This window comes from Cricetulus griseus (genome assembly GCF_003668045.3).
Source record: "Cricetulus griseus strain 17A/GY chromosome 1 unlocalized genomic scaffold, alternate assembly CriGri-PICRH-1.0 chr1_1, whole genome shotgun sequence".
Taxonomy (NCBI): Eukaryota; Metazoa; Chordata; class Mammalia; order Rodentia; family Cricetidae; genus Cricetulus; species Cricetulus griseus.
The window spans coordinates 69109362-69128166 of record NW_023276807.1 but is presented as its reverse complement, the minus strand read 5'-3'; the positions used below and the strand labels follow the sequence as shown (position 1 = coordinate 69128166).

General features: G+C 47.8%; 1 protein-coding gene across 5 annotated transcripts; it reads left to right on the top strand.

Moving 5' to 3' along the window:
• Positions 1 to 4051: 4051 nt before the first annotated feature.
• On the top strand, positions 4052 to 18363 carry Naxd (NAD(P)HX dehydratase). 5 transcript variants are annotated; one of them, XM_027387871.2, is made up of 10 exons: positions 4052 to 4149; positions 8131 to 8281; positions 9456 to 9501; positions 10241 to 10329; positions 11735 to 11843; positions 14667 to 14717; positions 14802 to 14906; positions 15798 to 15918; positions 16970 to 17090; positions 17970 to 18363. In XM_027387871.2, exons 1-10 carry the CDS (start codon positions 4110 to 4112, stop codon positions 18118 to 18120), a joined length of 984 nt encoding a protein of 327 aa, XP_027243672.1. In that variant the 5' UTR covers positions 4052 to 4109; the 3' UTR covers positions 18121 to 18363. The 5 variants fall into 5 exon arrangements, with proteins under 5 accessions (XP_027243672.1, XP_027243676.1, XP_027243671.1 ...); XM_027387870.2 differs by having other exon boundaries at positions 4110 to 4272; XM_027387873.2 differs by lacking the exon at positions 4052 to 4149 and adding an exon at positions 4399 to 4537.
• Positions 18364 to 18805: the final 442 nt, after the last annotated feature.

Genomic DNA, 18805 nt, shown 5'->3' with positions numbered 1-18805 from the left:
ATGGGGTGTCACTCCTTCACAGTGGGAAATTCAAGTTACATTTTATAATTTTGGAAAAAAATATGAGGGGGAAATGAAAAATTTCTCAACAAATGTATGAATGGTTTTTGAAGGTCAACTGAAGATCTCATTCATAAAGCAACGAAATTTGCCGGCCTTGGAGAAGGACTGCTTATTGGCTTGTTTCCCATGGATTGCTCAGCCTATCTTTTATTTATTTATTTATTATATATACAATGTTCTGTCTGCATTTATTTATTTATTATATATACAATGTTCTGTCTGCATGTTGCCTGCAGGCCGGAAAGAGGGCACCAGATCTCATTATAGATGGTTGTGAGCCACCATGTGGTTGCTGGGAATTGAACTTGGGACCTCTGGAAGAGCAGTCAGTCAGTGCTCTTAACCTCTGAGCCATCTCTCCAGCCCCAGCCTGCTATCTTATACCATCCAGGATTACCTGCCCAGCAATGGCACCTCCACAATAGGCTGTGCCCTCCCATATCTTTCTTTAATCAATAAAATATACCACAGGCTTGGTTACAGGTCAATCCAATGGAGGAATTTACTCAAGTAAGATTCCTTTTCCCCAGAAATGTCTAGGTTTGTGTAAAGTTGACAGAATACAGCCAGCACAAGTATCAATTCGTCAATTTAAATTATTTGTAAAGCAACTTACAGGAGGGTGTGGTGGTAGGATGGTTCTGTGGATAAAGCACTTACCAGGACCAGGAATTGGATTTTTCAAACCATGTAAGAGCCAGATGAGTGTGAGGGCCTACTTGTAATCACAGTGTGAGGGAGGAGGTCACAGGGACCCCAGGAGCAGGGTGGCTGACCAGCTGAAACTGTTAACTCCTAGTTCAGCGAGAGACTCTGCCTCAAGACAAAACATAACATATAATGAAGAAGAGTGACCAAAGGAGACATTTGGCATCAACCTCCGACCTCTGCATGCATGTGCACACATGTGTATATGTGCCTACATGCACACATGTGCCCCCACACATGCAGATGCAAACACACACACATACTACACACATGTGTAAAAGAAGAAACTACTTAGACTTGACTGCTATTAGCCTTTGCTGACCAGGTCTGCTCGTTTCTCTAAACTGCTATGCCTTCTTGCCCACAATAGGTGGGCAAATTTCAGGATCCAGGAATCATAAGCTCCCGACAACTATCCCCATAACCCATCCTAATGCCAATGTCACAACACTTCAAATTCTATCATTTGTTTTGTGTCTTAATTCAGTCAACCATCTACCTGTCTGTCTACTCACCCACCCAACCATCCATCCATGTATTCATTCATGCATCTACCCACCTGTCTACCCATATATCATCCATGTATTTGTGTATGTTTATCATTGCATTTATACACACATGCATCTACTCCCAACCATCTGTCATTCATGTATGTGTACATGTACGTATCCTTGCATATGTGCATGCATGCATACACCTACCACTTAACCATCCATCCATCCATCATTCATCCACCCAGTCACACAACCATCCATGTATCCATCCATCCATGTATGTCTCTATCCATGAATGCATCAATCTATTCATGCATCTATTTGTCCAAGCACTCATCTGCCACCCACTCACCCATCCACCTACTATCCATCCATCTGTATTTCTATATGTTCATTTCTTCACCATGTCTGTAGCATTTATTATATTTTTTATTGTTTTTCCTTGGGCTAGGCACTGTTCTAAATACTGGGAATGCAGAGAGTGAAGTCAATTCCATCCCAGCTACAGAGTCTCAACCCTTATAGTCTGATGGGTAGAATATTAGGCAGGTGCTTTAATAGACAGGAATGAGTGGACTCAAGCAGAGTCCAAGCAAGATCTGGGACTGTAGAGCAGGCCTTCTGGAGAAGTCTTCCGGGTGCAATGGGAGTTGATAAGGGAAGAATATGAGCCAGTTAGAGTCTCTCTCTCTCTCTCTCTCTCTCTCTCTCTCTCTCTCTCTCTCTCTTCTGTTTTATTGGGGTTTTTTGTTGTTTTGTTTTTTTTTTCCCGAGACAGGGTTTCTCTGTGGCTTTGGAGGCTGTCCTGGAACTAGCTCTTGTAGACCAGGCTGGTCTCAAACTCAGAGATCCGCCTGCCTCTGCCTCCCGAGTGCTGGGATTAAAGGCGTGCACCACCAATGGCCCGCAGCTAATCTCTTCTTGATTTTAAATTTTAATTGTAAAGCCCTCTCATCTATCAGTGTCTGGCAAAGGGCAAGTGTCGGAAGCAACTGTGAAATTAATACATTTGTCCCAGAGAAATGAAGAATGGAAAATGCATTATGTGAGCTGTACTGGGGAAAGACAATGATCTTCTGTGAATATGCAATCTTTTGCACGTATCCCAGTGAACTGAAGACTCATGCTGTCCGCATCATGTGTGCACATGAATGGCTACACCTGCTTTATGCATACAAACTAAAAGGAACCCAGGCATCCTTGAGGGAGTGGTTAAACAAATTCTAATTATGTCCATATAACAGAATGCTATGCAGCAATTAGAAAAATCAAATGTGGATGCAAGCAACAAGGATGAATATCTGGAGAATTACTGTGAGAGGGGAAAATGCCAGTCCCCAAAGGTCACATTCTGTAGACAAGAGTCTATCTGTGTGACATTAATATGGAGTTAGACTCTGGATCGGGATAGGACTCTAACAGTGGCTGCTAGTAATTGCCTAGGGAGCTTGAGGTGAGTGTGTGTGTGTGTGTGTGTGTGTGTGTGTGTGTGTGTGTGTACAACAGTTAACACAATAACACAGGCATCCTGGTGGGATGGAAATGTTCTATCAGTCAACAGTGATGCTGTAGTGTAGATGTTATAATTTGGGAAACTGGGTGAGTTTATGGGATCTTCCTTATCATTCTTGATCAGCCAAAAGGCCAACAGATGATAATTTCTTATATCCCTGTGTGATTCTACAATTGACCTCAAAAGTTTTTAACAAGAAATTAATGTGAATGGGCAAGAAAACAACATAATTTAAACCCTCAGCAAGTGGTAGGGGCTTTTTGTGTTATAACCATAAAGTTCTGGGTCGACCATGGCAGCTGGTCGCCCCACAGAGCAGATCACCATGCTCAGCATGGGAGACATGCATGTCTTTGATCTTCCTTCTCTCCTCTCCTAGATCCTGGGTTCATGGTTAAATTGGAGGACCTTGAGGTCACAATGCTGAGGTCTCCTTTCCTGGCACCACATACAAACTGGCCCATATCCTTGGAATAACGTTCAGGAGGGCAGAGCCTTCTAGTGACAAGACTGGGTCCCCAACTGCCAGAATGAAGGAAGCTATGTCTCCAGGGTGCCCAACCATGCTATCTTCTACTGAGAAGACATCGGTAGCGAGCTGGGGTAAGTAAGTTGGTTTGAGAGAGGCAAAACTATGGTCTGGCCGGGCGTTGGTGGCGCACGCCTTTAATCCCAGCACTCTGGAGGCAGAGGCAGACGGATCTCTGTGAGTTCGAGACCAGCCTGGTCTACAAGAGCTAGTTCCAGGACAGCCTCCAAAGCCACAGAGAAACCCTGTCTCGAAAAACCAAAAACACAAAACAAAACAAAAACAAAAACAAACAAAAAACTAGGGTCTGTAGAGCTGTGGGTGGGGCTCAGCAGGGACAAGGACATCGCCTATTTGGGCACCACAGATGTCCAGACGCAGACAGGCTGCCAAGGAAGCTGACCTCCAACTCAATCGTGTCCCATAACGCCCACGAACAAACACTACAGGGTGAAAAAGTCACTAAGTGACTAAATTGCCAAGGTTCTTCAGTGAGCAGCCTACCGCAAGACTTGTCTGGGGCCAGGCCGGATTGGGTGTCTGGATTGTCAATCGTCTGAGCAGAGAGCTGAAATTTGATTGGTGGAGACTGACCCTGGGGGTGGGACGAGTCCTCCGGAGTCAGCAACACGCTTCCGGAGGCGCGCTGGGGCCGCCGGGAGCCCAGGAGGAACACCCAATAGCTGTGGCTCAACGACGCTGGGGGGACGGGGGGAGGGGAGGAGCCCAGAAGGAGGGCCAATGGCGATGGCCTGGCGGCAGCGCGGGGGCAGCTGGGAACCCGGAAATCCGCCGAGCCGCCATGGGCATCCACTGTGTTGCAATCGGCGCCTGCGGGCGAGGTAAGATGGATACCGGTGTCCCGCGGATGGCCGTTCGCACTTGTTGGGCTGCGGCGGCCGGGGCGGCCGTGGTGGCGCTGCTGTCGGCCGCGATCGCGCTCCACTGGCCGCCGCTACACGCAGGTACCGGCCGGGGCCGCCTCTGCGGGCGGGAGGACCCGAGTCAGACGCCGCGGCGAGCGGGTGTCCCTGCCTACGGGGCGGACTCGGCCTGGCGCGTGCGCGTCCAGCGCTGGGGAGCGGGTGCGGCGGGCCTGACTGAGGACTTGGCTCCCCTGCTCCCGTGAATTGTTGGCGGACCTGGGCTAGACGTGCGGGAGACGCGAGCCCTTCCGTGAGCAGGGTCCTCTACCTGCCCTAGCTCAAGGCTTGCACGCTCTTGGAGGAGGTGGGTGGAGCCAAGGTGTGGCTCACCCTCTTCCTGTACCCCACTGTCCGGTGTTGTGTTCTGGGGGTTTGGAAGATGGGCAAAGTCAAGTGACTTTCCAGATTTGGAGCCCCGGTTAGACACTTTTTTTTTTTTTAAGTTTCACTATGTAACCTTGGCTAGTCTGGAACTCTCTTTGTAGAGCAGCCAGGCACATCGACCATATCCCAACAGTTGGAGTAGGACGTAGGTCCCTTTCCAGATAGGGCAGACTACCGAGGAAGAACTCATGGATCGAACACGTGGGTGGGTCATCTTGTTTGCGGATAGTTAGTTTTCTAATATCCTTTGTACATCATAACATTTCTTACAAGGAGATAGGGAGGGAGAGGGAAGGAGGGAGAGAGAGAGAGAGCTGTTGTCTTCCTTTGTGTAGACAGTAAATAGAGGCTCTGAAGAAGTGACTTGGCCAGCATTCCTCAGGAGTAAGCGACTGAATTGGTGATGTTTACTGCTTGTTGTAGGATGCATTAGGAAGATTTGGCCATGGGCTACAAACATGTTGGTCACAGCAGAGTTAAATGGGGAGACATTTTGGCCTCTTGTTTTTCAGTTTAAGTAGTTGTGAGTGCACTGGAGAGGTGGTGCCTCCCAAGTTTGTAATGGCAGTCACACCCATAAAAGGACTTTCAAACACCCCTTTATTTAGAGACCATTTTCCTTGGTTTTTCTTGCCTTGCATTCAGACACTCTGATTAGTATTTTTTTTCCTTTGTACTTATCCAGGGTTTCATTACTAGATTGACTTGTTAAACTTCCGCCAAAAAAAATGGGTAGAGCTCTAGGCTTTAGATCTTCGAAGCGGTCTGTACTTAAGGTGAGTTTCATTTAATTTAGTGCAAGGATTGCTGGTCATGCCAGGTGTTGGTGGCGCACGCCTTTAATCCCAGCACTTGGGAGGCAGAGGCAGAGGCAGGTGGATCTCTGTGAGTTCGAGACAAGCCTGGTCTACAAGAGCTAGTTCCAGGACAGCCTCCAAAGCCACAGAGAAACCCTGTCTCGAAAAACCAAAAAAAAAAAAAAAAAAAAAAAAAAAGGATTGCTGGTCATATGCCCAATTTAGCATTCATATCAGCTTAAAGCACTTGAGGCACTAAAGTGGTGGTAGCTATCCTCAGCCACAGTTTCTCTACTACTGCCAACAAAATGCAAACAGGCACTACCTGTTTTTCCAGACTCTTGGATTGTCTTTTCAACAAAGTCGCTTATGTAAATAGCACTTACATTTTTAAGTAGCTTCTTAATACCAAAGTGGATAGATCCACCATGAGTGTCAGTAAACCAACTAAAATTTGATCCAGTAGTGTAAAGTGTTGGGAAATCTAATGGATCTTCCTCCAGCCTTTTGCCAACAGAGCTCTCTGTCTTGATGTAAAAGTGACTGAATGTCAATGTATTCAAGTTATCCTAATGTGCCCTATTGTGGAACAGATTTATAGTCACGGAACAAAAGACAGAAAGCAACACATTCTTCAGTGACAGCAAAGCAGGAGAACTGTGTTGGTCTCAGATGTCATCTTGTAGTCTTGGCATCCTCTCCTTTTTTAGTGTAGACTTATAGTTTGCTGTCTGTTCCTGTGGTAAACACCAAAATCAACTTGTGGAGGAAAGGGTTTACTCTAGCTTCTGCTTCCAAGTCACAGTCATCTCTAAGGGAAGTCATGAAGGAAGTCGACACAGGAGCTAAAGCAGAGCTCATGGAGGAATGTGGGTCACTGACTCTGTTGACTTTCTTATACCACCCAGTACCACCTGCAATGGGAGGGGCACTGCTTCCAGTGAGCTAGGCCTCCTACATCAATCAGAATTCAAGACAGTGTCCCCACAGACATGGCCACAGGCTAATCTGATCTGTGTTGTCCTGCAGTTGAGGCTCCCTCTTCCCAGGTGACTCTTGGTTGTGTTAAGCTGATCATAAAAACTAAGCATGGCAGTAGGTCTGTGGACTTAGTGATCCCATGTGGGAAGTTTGCTTAATGCTAGAGTGTTAGGCCACGCAAAAGTTAAAGTAAGTAAATACTAAAGTCCCTAAAATAGCCTGGGATAATTTGGCCCTTGTCTTAACAGCTTTTTATCTCTACACAATTGAGGTGTTCTAATCAGCTCACCAGACAGTGTAGGAGCATAGTGTGGTGGATACAGCTGTTTCAGAGGACTGTGGCAGGGGTCAGTGGCTAGAGTTAGGCAAGCGGGGCAGAGTGCTGGTTCTTGGTTGGGACTGTTTATTTATTTATTTGTCTGTTTGTTTTTGTTTCGAGTGCATTGGTGTGCTGCCTACATATATATCTGTGTGAGGGTGTTGGATCCCCTAGAACTGGAGTTACAGATAGTTGTGAACTGCCATTTGGGTGCTAGGAATTGAACCCAGGTCCTCTGAAAGAACAGTATGTGCTCCTAACCACTGAGCCATCCCTCCAGCCCCACGGTTTGGATTTTAGTTGGCATTCATACAGTTCTAGTTAAAAACAGAACATGCTGTGCTTCATGACAGATTTTTCTTTTCCCTCCCAAATGATTTTAGAGAACATTTGAGAAAGATTTGACTCTTTTGGTTAATCAAGTGAATAATTTGGCTAAAGAACAAGTTATTTTGCCTTTAAGTGTCAGCATTTTGGTAAATGATTGGAGATAAAAGATTGGAGAAAGGTAAAGGACACACAGAATTATTCTCAGAGCAGCACCCTCCCTGAGTACAGAGCGGGAGATTCCACTTGGGGAGAATGTTCCTGTGAGAAATGGCTTTAGGGGCTGGTGCATCCTTGTGACTTTTCTGAGCATGCTCAGTTTTAGGTTACTATTGAAAAAAGGAAAGATGCTAGACACATTTCTGGGCTGCTTAGTTCAAGGTAGGCGAGTCCATGTTGAGGGGGTGAAGATGAGAGATATAAACTCTTCTTGCCGTGCTCAGTTTGGGTCATAAAGCTCATGGACATAAATATTTTAGGGTTCTGTGGAGTATACCCACATTTCCCTGCAGCTGATCTGTTGTAATGAAGACAAAACGCATCTACAGGAAGCTTGTCAAGAAAGGCCAATTAAAATGGAGGTAATGAGACACAGCTCAACAAGGAGCAATTGCTCCACAATACCACCTTGAGCCTGATCTGAGATGTGCTGTATTTAGAGCCTTCCTACGTAGTTCACATCTGACTGAGCATTGAGATGCAGTTGGGAATAATAGGACTGATCCGTCAGACGACTACTGTGCAGGATTGCAAACTGGAGCTTGCTTTCCAGGTGTGAAGAAAAAGAAAGCCCTCATAAGCTTTAAAGGTTAGGGTTGAAATGAAAGAAGACAGTGTGTTAAGTGGTGATCCATAATTTTAGGCTGATCTAACTGTGGAAGAGGAAGTGCACCCCCCTACTCCAGGTCTGGTACATGACAGAAAGTTTGGCATGCATTGTGCTGCTGTTATGCTGACCATTGTTAGTTACTCCGAGAGCTGAGGGTGAAACCTCCAGATAAAGTCGAATTTATGTGGGCAGCTCTGGCAAGCATGTTGTATAGTGGGTTACTCTTAAGTCTCTAATGACTTCCTTTTTCTCTTTTTCAGTTTTACAGAGAGCATTCTCCCTCCATACAGCACATTCCACAAAGGACATGGAGAATTTTTTTCAGTTGGTGAGAAACATTGTGCCTGCTCTGACCTCGAAGAAACACAAAGGGCAAGACGGAAGAATAGGCATAGTCGGGGGCTGTCAAGAGTGAGTGCTGCTGTAAGGCAGTCATGTTTAGAAAAACCTTCCCTCCTGCCTGTCTATCTACATCTGCCGTCTATCTGTGCACCTTTCTTTCCCCCATCAGTCTGTCCGTCCATGTGTCCATCCGTCCATATATCCATGTGCAGTGATCATTTGCAAATGCAGTCTGATAGGATGCAAAGCCTGGTCCAAAGAGGCTAGTTCCAGGATAGCTAGGGCTGTCACTTTGCACTGTGCTCACTCAAACCATCTGCTCTAGAAACTGCTGTTTCTCTAGGGTAGGTCTGGGTGTGTGGATTTTGGTTCTGGAATGATCCCTTAATCTAGCTTAAGACTCTCCTCATCTGTTGGCCTCTGTTACCATCTCAACTGTCTTCTCTCCCTGGTGGCTTCTATGTGCTGTGTGGAGGACTGTGAGCTCCTGTCGTTCTGAGCAGCCCCTGTCCACTCTGCAGTGTCTTGTGAAGCACCTCTGTGGGAAAGTGAGAGCATGTATGGTGTCTGTTGGTCCTTTCTCTGGTGATTTGGACACACTTCGTTGACACTGTTGTAGAAGAGCAGGTCACATGTGGAGAAGGTGCCCGGGTTCTATGTGCTCAGCAGTTGTCCCTGGTTTGTTTCATGGGGTCGGAGGTCACAGATAATGACACATCCCAGTGGCATAAGCACAGTGACTCTGTATGTGGACACTATTCCAGGCATGTCTGCTGTGCCTAGAGGTTGTCACGGGCGTCAGAGCAAAGACAGGAAGCAGGGAATCACACAGCAGGGTACAGGGGCTGCTGTGGCTCCCAGTGACCCTGTGTGGCTTCTGCTGGTGTTACTCCTAGAGTCGGGGTTCTCCTCTGAGGACCTGGTCTCTGCTGACTGCCTTGACCTTCTCCCTGACAGAAGCCTGCAGCTCTCTAGCTCACCTTATACCTGGTACAGAGTCACATAAGCCAGTGTTGGAAAATGATCACAGGAATCATGTGAAGCTTTTCTAGTTCTGACTCGTGGGTGAACGTTTACTAAGCATCTCCTAGGTGTTGAGTTTGTGTTTGGGGCCTGGAGTCTGTATCACGTGATAATTCATACCTATTTACATATTATTCTTATCTGTTAGTATTGGTGACCTATTGTTGGCAGACTGTGTGTTTGCTTTACTGAAGTCTTGACTCCAGTGTTTCTGTTTTAGGTACACAGGAGCACCATATTTTGCAGGAATCTCAGCTCTGAAAGTGGTAGGTTTACCTCAGAGTTTTTTATTGGGTTTCTCTGATTGAAAGTTGGGTTATTTAGGGAACTGGCTCTATGTGTTGTAAGAACACTTGAAATACAACTCATGAGCCTAAATTCACATTCCAAGCACCCACAAAAAGACTGGCATGGCCATATGTTCCTATAACCTCAGCACTGTGAGGGCAGAGACAGGAGGCTCCCGGAGGTTTCTTGACCACCAGCCTAGCTTCAGGTTCAATGAGAGATCTTGTCTGAGGGGAATTTACCTTTTAGAACAGAACATGACAGCTTTAGGCACTGTGAGCCCACTCACAGTAGAACTTGACACCTGTGGCACTGTGTGGCCACTCAAAGCTGAGGTATGACTTGTGCTTCACTAAGAGGATCCTAGGAGGCCTCTTTCAGGTTGTGCTGTAAGCAGCTGAACCCAGCTAAGCAGTTAGTATAAAGTGGCTAGGTTGGGTAGGCTGAACTGGACCAGGCAGAGTGGATGTCATAGTTTGGCCCCCAGGTCTGGGAAGGAAGAGAATTCTGGCTGTGTTTCCAAGCATTTTCTTATGCCAGTTACTTTTCCTCAAAGCCACTGGCTTCTACTTTAATCTGTATTTGGCCTTGAGGGCATAAAAACTCAGTAACAGAGGTGTCAGACATATGTCATGGTGAGGAAGCTGAAGTGCATAGCTACTTGTGGTCCCGTTGAGCATGGTCTTCTCTAAACCCACCTGTGATTTCATTTCTCAGGGTGCAGATTTGACCCATGTGTTCTGTGCCAGGGAGGCTGCACCAGTGATCAAATCCTACAGCCCAGAGCTGATCGTCCACCCAGTCCTGTGAGTGTGCACTGTGGGTGTCTTTGTCTGCAGCAGTGTTTTCACACTCGTGTGTCTGCTGTGCCCTGGTGCTACATGGATAAGAAAAGTATAATGAAGCTAGGCTTGTGGCACACACCTTTCACCCCAGCTAGGGCTCAGGCCAGAGGCTTTGGAATTGGAGGCAGGCTTGGACAACTAACAACCCTATCAAATAAAACTTAAGTTTAGGATGTAGCTCATGAAGTTGGACGTTTGATCCCCAGTACCGTAAAGAAGAAATTGAGAGCGAGCCCATCATTCTGTGTCAGCATAAGGCAGTGAGGACCAGAGGAGAACCTGGGACAGCAGAGTGGCAGGTGCTGTGTTGTGTTGTGTGTCGAGGAGTGTTGCCTGGGGTACATACTCACAATGCTTGAGCTCCGGGTGATTCAGCTGGTAGCTCTGAGCTGAGTGGAGCTGTTCCAAGGGCTCCTCAGAGCTTTAGTGATGATAGACAGGGCCCACATGTTGCCCTGGCATTGCCCCCAAGCACCAAACTCAGCTGGAGGATCTCAGGACAGGATCACTCTTTTTGTCCCACTTTACCCACAATAAAAATAAAATGGGGCTGAAGAGGTGACTGAGCAGTTGACAGCACTGACTGCTCTTGCAGAGGACCCAGGTATATTCCAAGCACCCACAGGCAGCTCACAACCATCTGTAACCTTAGTTTGAAGGGATTTGATGCCCTCTTCTGACCTCTGCAGGTATTAGGTACTCATGTGGTGCACAGACATACATGCAGGCAAAAGCAGTCTTTAAAAGCTAAGATAAGCTGGGTGCGATGGCACATGCCTTTAATCCCATCACTTGGAGTCACAGGCAGGCGCATATCTGAGTCTACAAAGCAAATTCCAGGATAGCCAGGACTACACAGAGATTGAAAACCCCCCAAAATAAAAAGTAAATCAGTCCATGGAGAAGACTGAGAAGATGCAAAGGTCAGGTGCAGGGTGGGGTCCAGACTTCATCCTGAGACAGGGACAGGATGGGGCTTTGGCCCTGCACTTAATCACTGAGCCAGCCTTAACTTAGGATATTGCATATGTAAAATGCTCACATGCGCAGTAGCTAGGGAAAGGAGTCTGTGGGAACTTTCGTACTTTTGTACAGGTTCACCACAAACCTAAATTATTTTCAAACAAAATGGTTTGGAGCTTAGACATAGACTAAGCAGTTAGTATAAAGTGGCTAGGTTGGGTAGGCTGAACTAGACCAGGCAGAGTTGATGTCATGGTTTGGCACTTGTGTAGGGCACTTCCCTGGCATGTTCAGGGTCCTGGGTTCTGTCCCCAGCAAAACACACACACACACACACACACACACACACGTTTAAAATAAGCAAATGAAAGCCTGAGACCATTCTGCCTTTTTCCTTTTTTAGTGACAGTTCTAATGCTGTTGAGGAGGTGGAGAAATGGCTCCCCAGGCTGCATGCCCTTGTCGTGGGACCTGGCCTAGGTAGGGACGACCTTATTCTCAACAACGTCAGGGTAAGTGCTGTCCTTGCTAAGCACACTGCCTCTCAGATAGAATATTGGCGCACAAGCGTTGGACCTCGCCTTGAAAGTGGATGAAGCTGTGTTACGAAGGGGGGGGGGGGAGTAAGGCCACCAGCAGCAAACGGTGAGGGGATTCCAGAGCAATGCAGACTGGACCTCAGAACTGATTCCAGGGTTTCACATGAAACCTGGTGTGAGGTCTCTGTCTCTGCAGCTCCCCATTACAGAAGTTTCCCGAGAGGAGTTGAATCGTGTTCTGATGTGTGAACAGGCAGTATGTTGTTGTACTTATAGTTCTTATTGCAGTGTCAGGCTTTTCCTCCTTAATTGACCCTCCAGTGGTGCATCTGGGCCTCTGGGCTGTAGCCTGGACTGTCCCTGTTTCAGGGCCAGCCTCTTGGTTTGCAGAAGAGGCTGGGACAGGGGAGCATGGCTGACCCTGTAGATGAAGCCTCAGGAATGCTGCATTTACCAGGATAAATGCATGTGCTGTCATGCCTGTGAGTAATATTTTAAATGTTCACATACACACACATCTTCATGGGACTCTGCTCCTGGGTGCTGGAACTCATCCTTCTGAGAGAAACACGGCTTGTGCTGTAACAAACCTTTCCAGTGTTTAAGCCATAGCTTTGGGCTGCTACTCTGGTTTATCAGGGAAAACTAGAAGAGACTGTCACACTGTCAAATAGCATGAAATCAGAAATGAGTCTAAGATCTGTATGGCAGAACCCTGTGGGTCAACAGTAAAGCCGGAGTCACAGCCAACAGGCCTGAGATTTGTCAAGAGAGGAAATGGGCTTCTCTAAGGCTCTTATGCCCTGCTCTTGCTTAGGAGGCTTTTGTGCTCACACTGGTGGGCCGATGCCTTACAAAATATGTACTTTCTATACTGGCAGATTCCTCAGTATGCTGATAGTTCTATGTCAGCTTGATACAAGCTAGAGTCATCAGAGAGGAGGGAGTCTGAATTGAGATATTACCTCCATAAGATCAGGCTGTGCACAAGCCTGTAGGGCATTTTCTTAATTAGTGACAGATGGGGGGGGGGGCAAGCCCATTGGGTGGTGCTATCCCTGGGCTGGTGGTCCAGGTTCTGCAAGAAGGTAGCCTGAGCAAGCTAGTAAGTAGCACTTCCATGGCCTCTGCATCAGCTCCTACCTCCAGGTTCCTGTCCAGTTTGAGTTCCCACCCTGGTTTCCTTCAGTGATGGACTATAATGTGGAAGTGTAAGCCAAATAAATAAACCCTTTCCTCCCCAAGTTGCTTTTGTTCACTGTGTTTCCTATGGCAACAGTCACCCTGACTAGGACACTCAGGAGATGAGGACTGAGAGTCAGACTCCCGTTACATTTACTTGGTCTCCTTGTTTTCGACTTGCTTGCCCATCACTTTTTTCTTTTAATCTTAAAAATGGTTTTGTGTGCACATGCTGCATGTAGCATGTCACAGCATGTGGGTAGAGGTCAGAGGTCAGCTTCTAGGAGTCAATTCTCCTACCACCCTGTAGGTTAGGCTTGGCAACTTTACTGTGAGGCATTTCATCAGCCCATCTGATTGTCATGTATAGTTTTCTCATAATGTGTTAGGTGGTAGATAATTAACAACTGTATGTTGGTTACATATATGTCTGTACTTTTTTTTTAATGTGCATTGGTGTTTTGCCTGCATGAGGGTGTTGGGTCCCTGGAACTGGAGCTACAGACAGACGTGAACTGCTATGTGGGTGCTGGGAACTGAACCTGGATCCTCTGGAAGAACAGCTGGTGCTATTAACTGCTTAGCCACCTCTCCAGCCCCTTATCTACTTTTTAAATGGGAAACCTTTGAGGCTTTCAGTATAGGATTGAGGTTTAGTCTTGTCAGGGAAAATGGTTCATCAGTATTATGATCACTGCTATTTAAAAGCATGTAAATAAAATGGTAAGAAAAATGGATAACTGTTGATTTGGAGAATTCCCAAAAACTCAGACGTCAAGTACTGAAGTGTAACATGAGCTAGTGTACCATTTGGCAATGGTAGCTGGGTCTTCATGGACTAGCCTAGGAGCCACATGCTGCGTCTGCCCTGCTGTTGTATAATTGGCTGTACTGTCCGCTTGCTTGTGACTGCAGAAGTACTGCCAATTCCTTCCTCCTCCTGAGGAGATGTACTTGTCTGTGGGAGGGTCCCCTGCAGGCTTTACAGCAGCCAGGAACTACCGGGGTGAGGGAGGAAGGAAACTCGGAGCAGCCCAATTGTGGGAAGCGGTGCTGGGCCAAGACTCTTGGAAAAAGTATTCAGATAACAATTAACTCACTCCCAAGTGCACAACAATTTAAGAAATGTTTACACTGAGATTCTTTACAAAGTCCTTCTGGCTTTTTTCACAAAAGTGGGTACTATTGACTCGGAGATAGTGCCCAAGACTTAGGGTCTAGGGAGCTTGACGGAGGTAAACAATGCCTGTGGGTGTCAGGATTGGCCTGACCCTAAAATAGCATAGAAGTCACTCAGGCTGTTGTGAAGTATAAGTGACATCACTCATCAGGATGGGTTTTATGGTCTGGAAGCAATGCTCAAGATTTAAGGGGAAAGGGTCTAGGATAAGTAAAATATAAATCCTGGGAGACATGAGCAGAGCCTGTCTCAGATAGCAAAAGATCACCAAGTTGTAAAACTACACCCATTCCTGACATCCCAGGGGGAACAACTAAACACCTCCTTCTGTTGAGGAGATGAGCTGTGCATTTAACTTCCCTGGCTTCTCCAGTGCTTAGCTGTGTGCACAGGGCCTTTTTACAAAAACCTCTACATTGTTTGCTTTCTGGCAGGGCATTTTGGAAGCAACCAAGGCCAGGGACATCCCTGTTGTCATCGATGCGGTGAGTGTGGCCTCTCATCTCCCCACACAGTCAGCACAGGGTCTCTGAGGCCCACCGGTGAAGGTGCATCCTTGTTCTGCACAGGACGGCCTGTGGCTGATAGCTCAGCAGCCGGCCCTCATCCACGGTTATCAGAAGGCCATTCTCACCCCCAACCGTGTGGAATTCAGCAGGCTCTGGGAAGCTGTGGTGAGTTTATGCAGATCCCTAGATGTTTGCCCTGGGCTCTACCATACATGCTTTTCGTGCCTCCCATGGTTCCCATATAAATTTTATTGGATGAATGGTGGTGTGATAGGCTTGAGTGACTGCCTGCTGTACTCACAGGCCAAGTCACTGCCTGTCCTGAAGTGCTAGTGTGTAAACCTACAGCCTCTGTTCCACGGGATGTGGGGGCATAATGAAATAAAATGTAGCCGTGAATCTTGATGGCACGTGTCCCACAAGCCTGCGCCCTGTGGGGGAGGGGCATGCACATCATCATCATCCAGGTTTGTGTTGTTTCTGCAAACCTGGTCAAGCCAGGAAGAGGAGGACAAGCTCTAGAATAAATGTTGGTGTCAGCATCCCTTGGAGGGCTTGGTACCAGTGATGTCCTGGCCACTTCCTCCCCTCTTACTTCTCAGCCCTTAACCAGGGCTTGATTTCTGTGTGTCCCGCGCAATCGCCTCGCCAGCAAGAACGACACAGGACATTTGGATCCTTCTGCAGTAAAGCTTTAATGCGTCTTGAGAGGAGAGCATAAGCTTACCAGAGCGGAGACCCCGAGCCAAGAATCCCATCCCCTAATAAAGGCTGGCAGCCGCCGCCTGGGACGTGTCACCCTATGATTGGCTGTAGCTCATCAGGCCATATGACGCCACGGAATAGGCAGAGATCAAGGAATGGAAAATTACCCAGCGCCTGCGCAATAATCTTGTTTACATTCGGTGCCTGCCGGATGCAGGCGCCATCTTGTAATGGAGAATGCAGGGACGGCTCCCTACATCTGTGGACATGAGCATCTGAGACTTGATGGACAGGATAGTTACCTTGCCACCAGTGAACCCTGTATGATTTTCTGTGCTTGTCCTGTTGTAGCTCAATGATCCTATGGACACCCAGAATCACAGTGGATCTGTACTGAAGCTCAGCCAGGCCCTGGGGAACACCACAGTGGTCCAGAAAGGAGAGCATGACCTGATCTCTAATGGTCAGCATGGTGAGTGGGGACTTTGCATGTCACTCAGAGGCTTCACACTGTTGATATACATTTAACTTGCCAGCCACAGCCTCATTGGAGTCCTTCTGTTTGCTCCTAAAGGTTTGCACAGGTGGTGGTGACACACGGCATGTTTAGGCCTTCACAGGAGGCTTAGCAAGTGTCGGGAGACCTTGCAATTTGGCTGACTTGAAACCGTTTCCAACCAAGTGTGGCATACACTTGAGCATGCGAGCAAGCGTGCAGAAACACAGAAACAAAAAAACCATTTTCAGGAAGTAGGTTTGAAACAAAGATCCTGCATAGTCCTGGACTACCATCCTTAGCCTGTCACCTCCCTTTCACCAAGGCATCCACATAATAACAGAGTCATTTGAGTCTTTTGTTGGGTTTTGTCTTATTATAACTGGAAAGAGAAGGAAACCTCAGCACTGACATTAGTTGGAAATGTCAGTTGCCTTCCTGCAGGAGCTTAAGGGCTGCTCAGCCAAGAGCAGAGTGGAGGCAGGGAGGAGTGTGTGGGTGTTCCTAGTAAGTCTGCCACTCTGCTCTCTCAGAGATGGCCAGGCCACCACAAGATTGTTCAATACAAGTAGCTGTTAGTAAGACACAGAGTCATTGACAGGAATCTGAATTTAGAGACACATGGTCATGCATGTGAACCCACATGTACCCACCCACAGCCAGGACAGGCAATGCATGGAATGGTCTCAGGGCAGCCAGACCATAACGATGGCATGCTCAGGGCAGCCAGACCATAACGATGAGACACTCCTGATGCATCACACTCAAATGCAGCATGTTCTCAAAACTTGCCACGGAAACAGTTCCCTGTATGTGCACAGGCATATAATGGTTAAGGGGAGTAGCCCCGTGTGGTGCCCAGGAATGCTGCCAGTGGGACTTTGGAGGCATATTTTGAGATGGCATTTGGGCTGGGCTCAGGAACTTGTCATCTGTGGTCTGTGAGGTGGCGGTCTTCCCTGGAACAGGTGGGGAGGGGCAGCTCATGGTGTTGGTACTAATGCCTGCTCGTGTCTGTTCTGTGCAGTGCTTGTGTGCAGCCAGGAAGGCAGCGGCCGCAGGTGTGGGGGGCAAGGAGACCTCCTGTCGGGCTCCCTGGGTGTCATGGTGCACTGGGCCCTCCTTGCTGGACCACAGAAAACGCATGGGTATGTCACACCTCGTTTGTGCTGCTCTGATTGTCAGTCTTGTCAGCTCTCCAGCAGCTCATGTGTCAATTCCTTTAGTATCCCAGGTGGACTGTCAGTGCTCTGGGGGAGACATCTGAGACCAAGCCTTACCTGTCCACAGGAGTTTCTACTCATACATACTAGACTCAAACTTTACAGTTGAGGGTGGGGCCCTGGCGCTGGGGAGGGGTTGGTTAAGGACACCATTGTGGGGAGTTCAGCAGTGGTTTCTATAAACTGAAAGTAGGGAGCACAGGTTGGAAGAATGGCCCTACTGGACACTGGTCCTCATAGGTGTGTGATTTCTGAGGCAGCAGGAAACTAGCTAAGCTCAGATTCCCACATGTGACCTGTTCTATGGACCATTATGGCCACCCATGCTAGGCATGTCATGTCCGGCCTCTGGAGCCCCACTTGACACTACTGCTGCAAACAGGGTGTTTCAGGTGGACTTAACTTGGCTCAGCTCTGCAGGGCAATGGTGCAGAGGGCAATGAAGTAGCAGGTCTGCATGCTGACCTCAGGCATTCTACCACATTCTGAGAAAACCAGTGAGCACCATTAAAGCCCACACCACTAGCAAGCTCCTCTCACACCAGGAAAAACTTCCCTCCACTGGGTTCCCGCCCATCTCCAGGGATGGGACCTGTGCTTCCTAGGCCTGTGCTCTGACACTGAGCCATACACCAGTCACAAATGAGGGTCTGGGGTACGCCAGGACTCAGCTGGTTAGAGCTTGCTGTTTGGGAGTTGAAGGTAGATTGGGAGTTGAAGGTAGAAATGGGATGAAAAGTTAGAGCCCAGGGCTCTTACCAGTGGCCTACAGTAAGGCCTTTGATTTCTCCTCTTGTCTCACAGCTCCAGCCCACTACTGGTGGCTGCCTGGGGTGCTTGCACACTCACAAGGGAGTGTAATCATCAGGCCTTCCAGAAGTACGGGCGCTCCACGACTACAACCGACATGATCGCCGAGGTAGGAACTGCCTTCAACAAGCTCTTCATGACCTGAGCCTGTGCACACTGAGGGGTGCCCCAGACTGTGTCTTCCACATGGGCCCCACCGCACCAGGTTAATGCTGGGTCTTAGCCTAAACTAGCTGGCAGAATTTAGGACATAATCGTCCATCCTGACTGAAATGAGTTGAGATGTTATGACACTAATCTGGTCTTGAGCCGTTTTCTTGGCTTCTCAGCAGTAGCTGAAGAGAAAATGAGAATAAAGATCTTTCCAGCAGCTCGCACTGAGATAGCACATTTGGAGTCTGTTCTTTGTTTCTTGTGCTCTTCTGTTACTAGACACCCCCCTCACGGGGCTCCAGTTTTTGGGTGGCTGGTGGGTACAAGGTTTGTTTTTTAATTGAGGTTCATGGATCCTGTGGGCATTCTTCAGCATAGTTCTCTGCTCAGTGACTGGGTCTTAACTTGGTAAAGAAGTTCAGAATAGCCAGTGACCTTGAACCTGGAGATCTCTTAGAGGCTGGTGGGAAGGGCAGGGGATGTAGATGTCACTGGCACTTGGGCATGGCAGGGAGTGCCAAAATACCACTGGTTTAATTGTCACCTGTGTCTGTTTACCTGCCATTCACTGTGGCATTCTCTGCCTGCTGAGCCCCCCTTCCTAGAGTGGCCTGACAACTATATGCCTTGTTACTGGGGGTCTGCTCTTAGGCTACCCTTGGCTAACCATGTTCAAG

What these genes read in the sequence shown, in the direction of transcription:
- Naxd (XM_027387870.2), top strand. Translation starts at nt 4,110, where the DNA reads ATGGGCATCCACTGTGTTGCAATCGGCGCCTGCGGGCGAGGTAAGATG. An exon ending in TTATTCTCAACAACGTCAGG is followed by an intron (nt 11,844 to 14,666) that starts GTAAGTGCTGTC and finishes GCTTTCTGGCAG; the next exon opens with GGCATTTTGGAAGCAACCAA. An exon ending in GCAGGCTCTGGGAAGCTGTG is followed by an intron (nt 14,907 to 15,797) that starts GTGAGTTTATGC and finishes GTCCTGTTGTAG; the next exon opens with CTCAATGATCCTATGGACAC.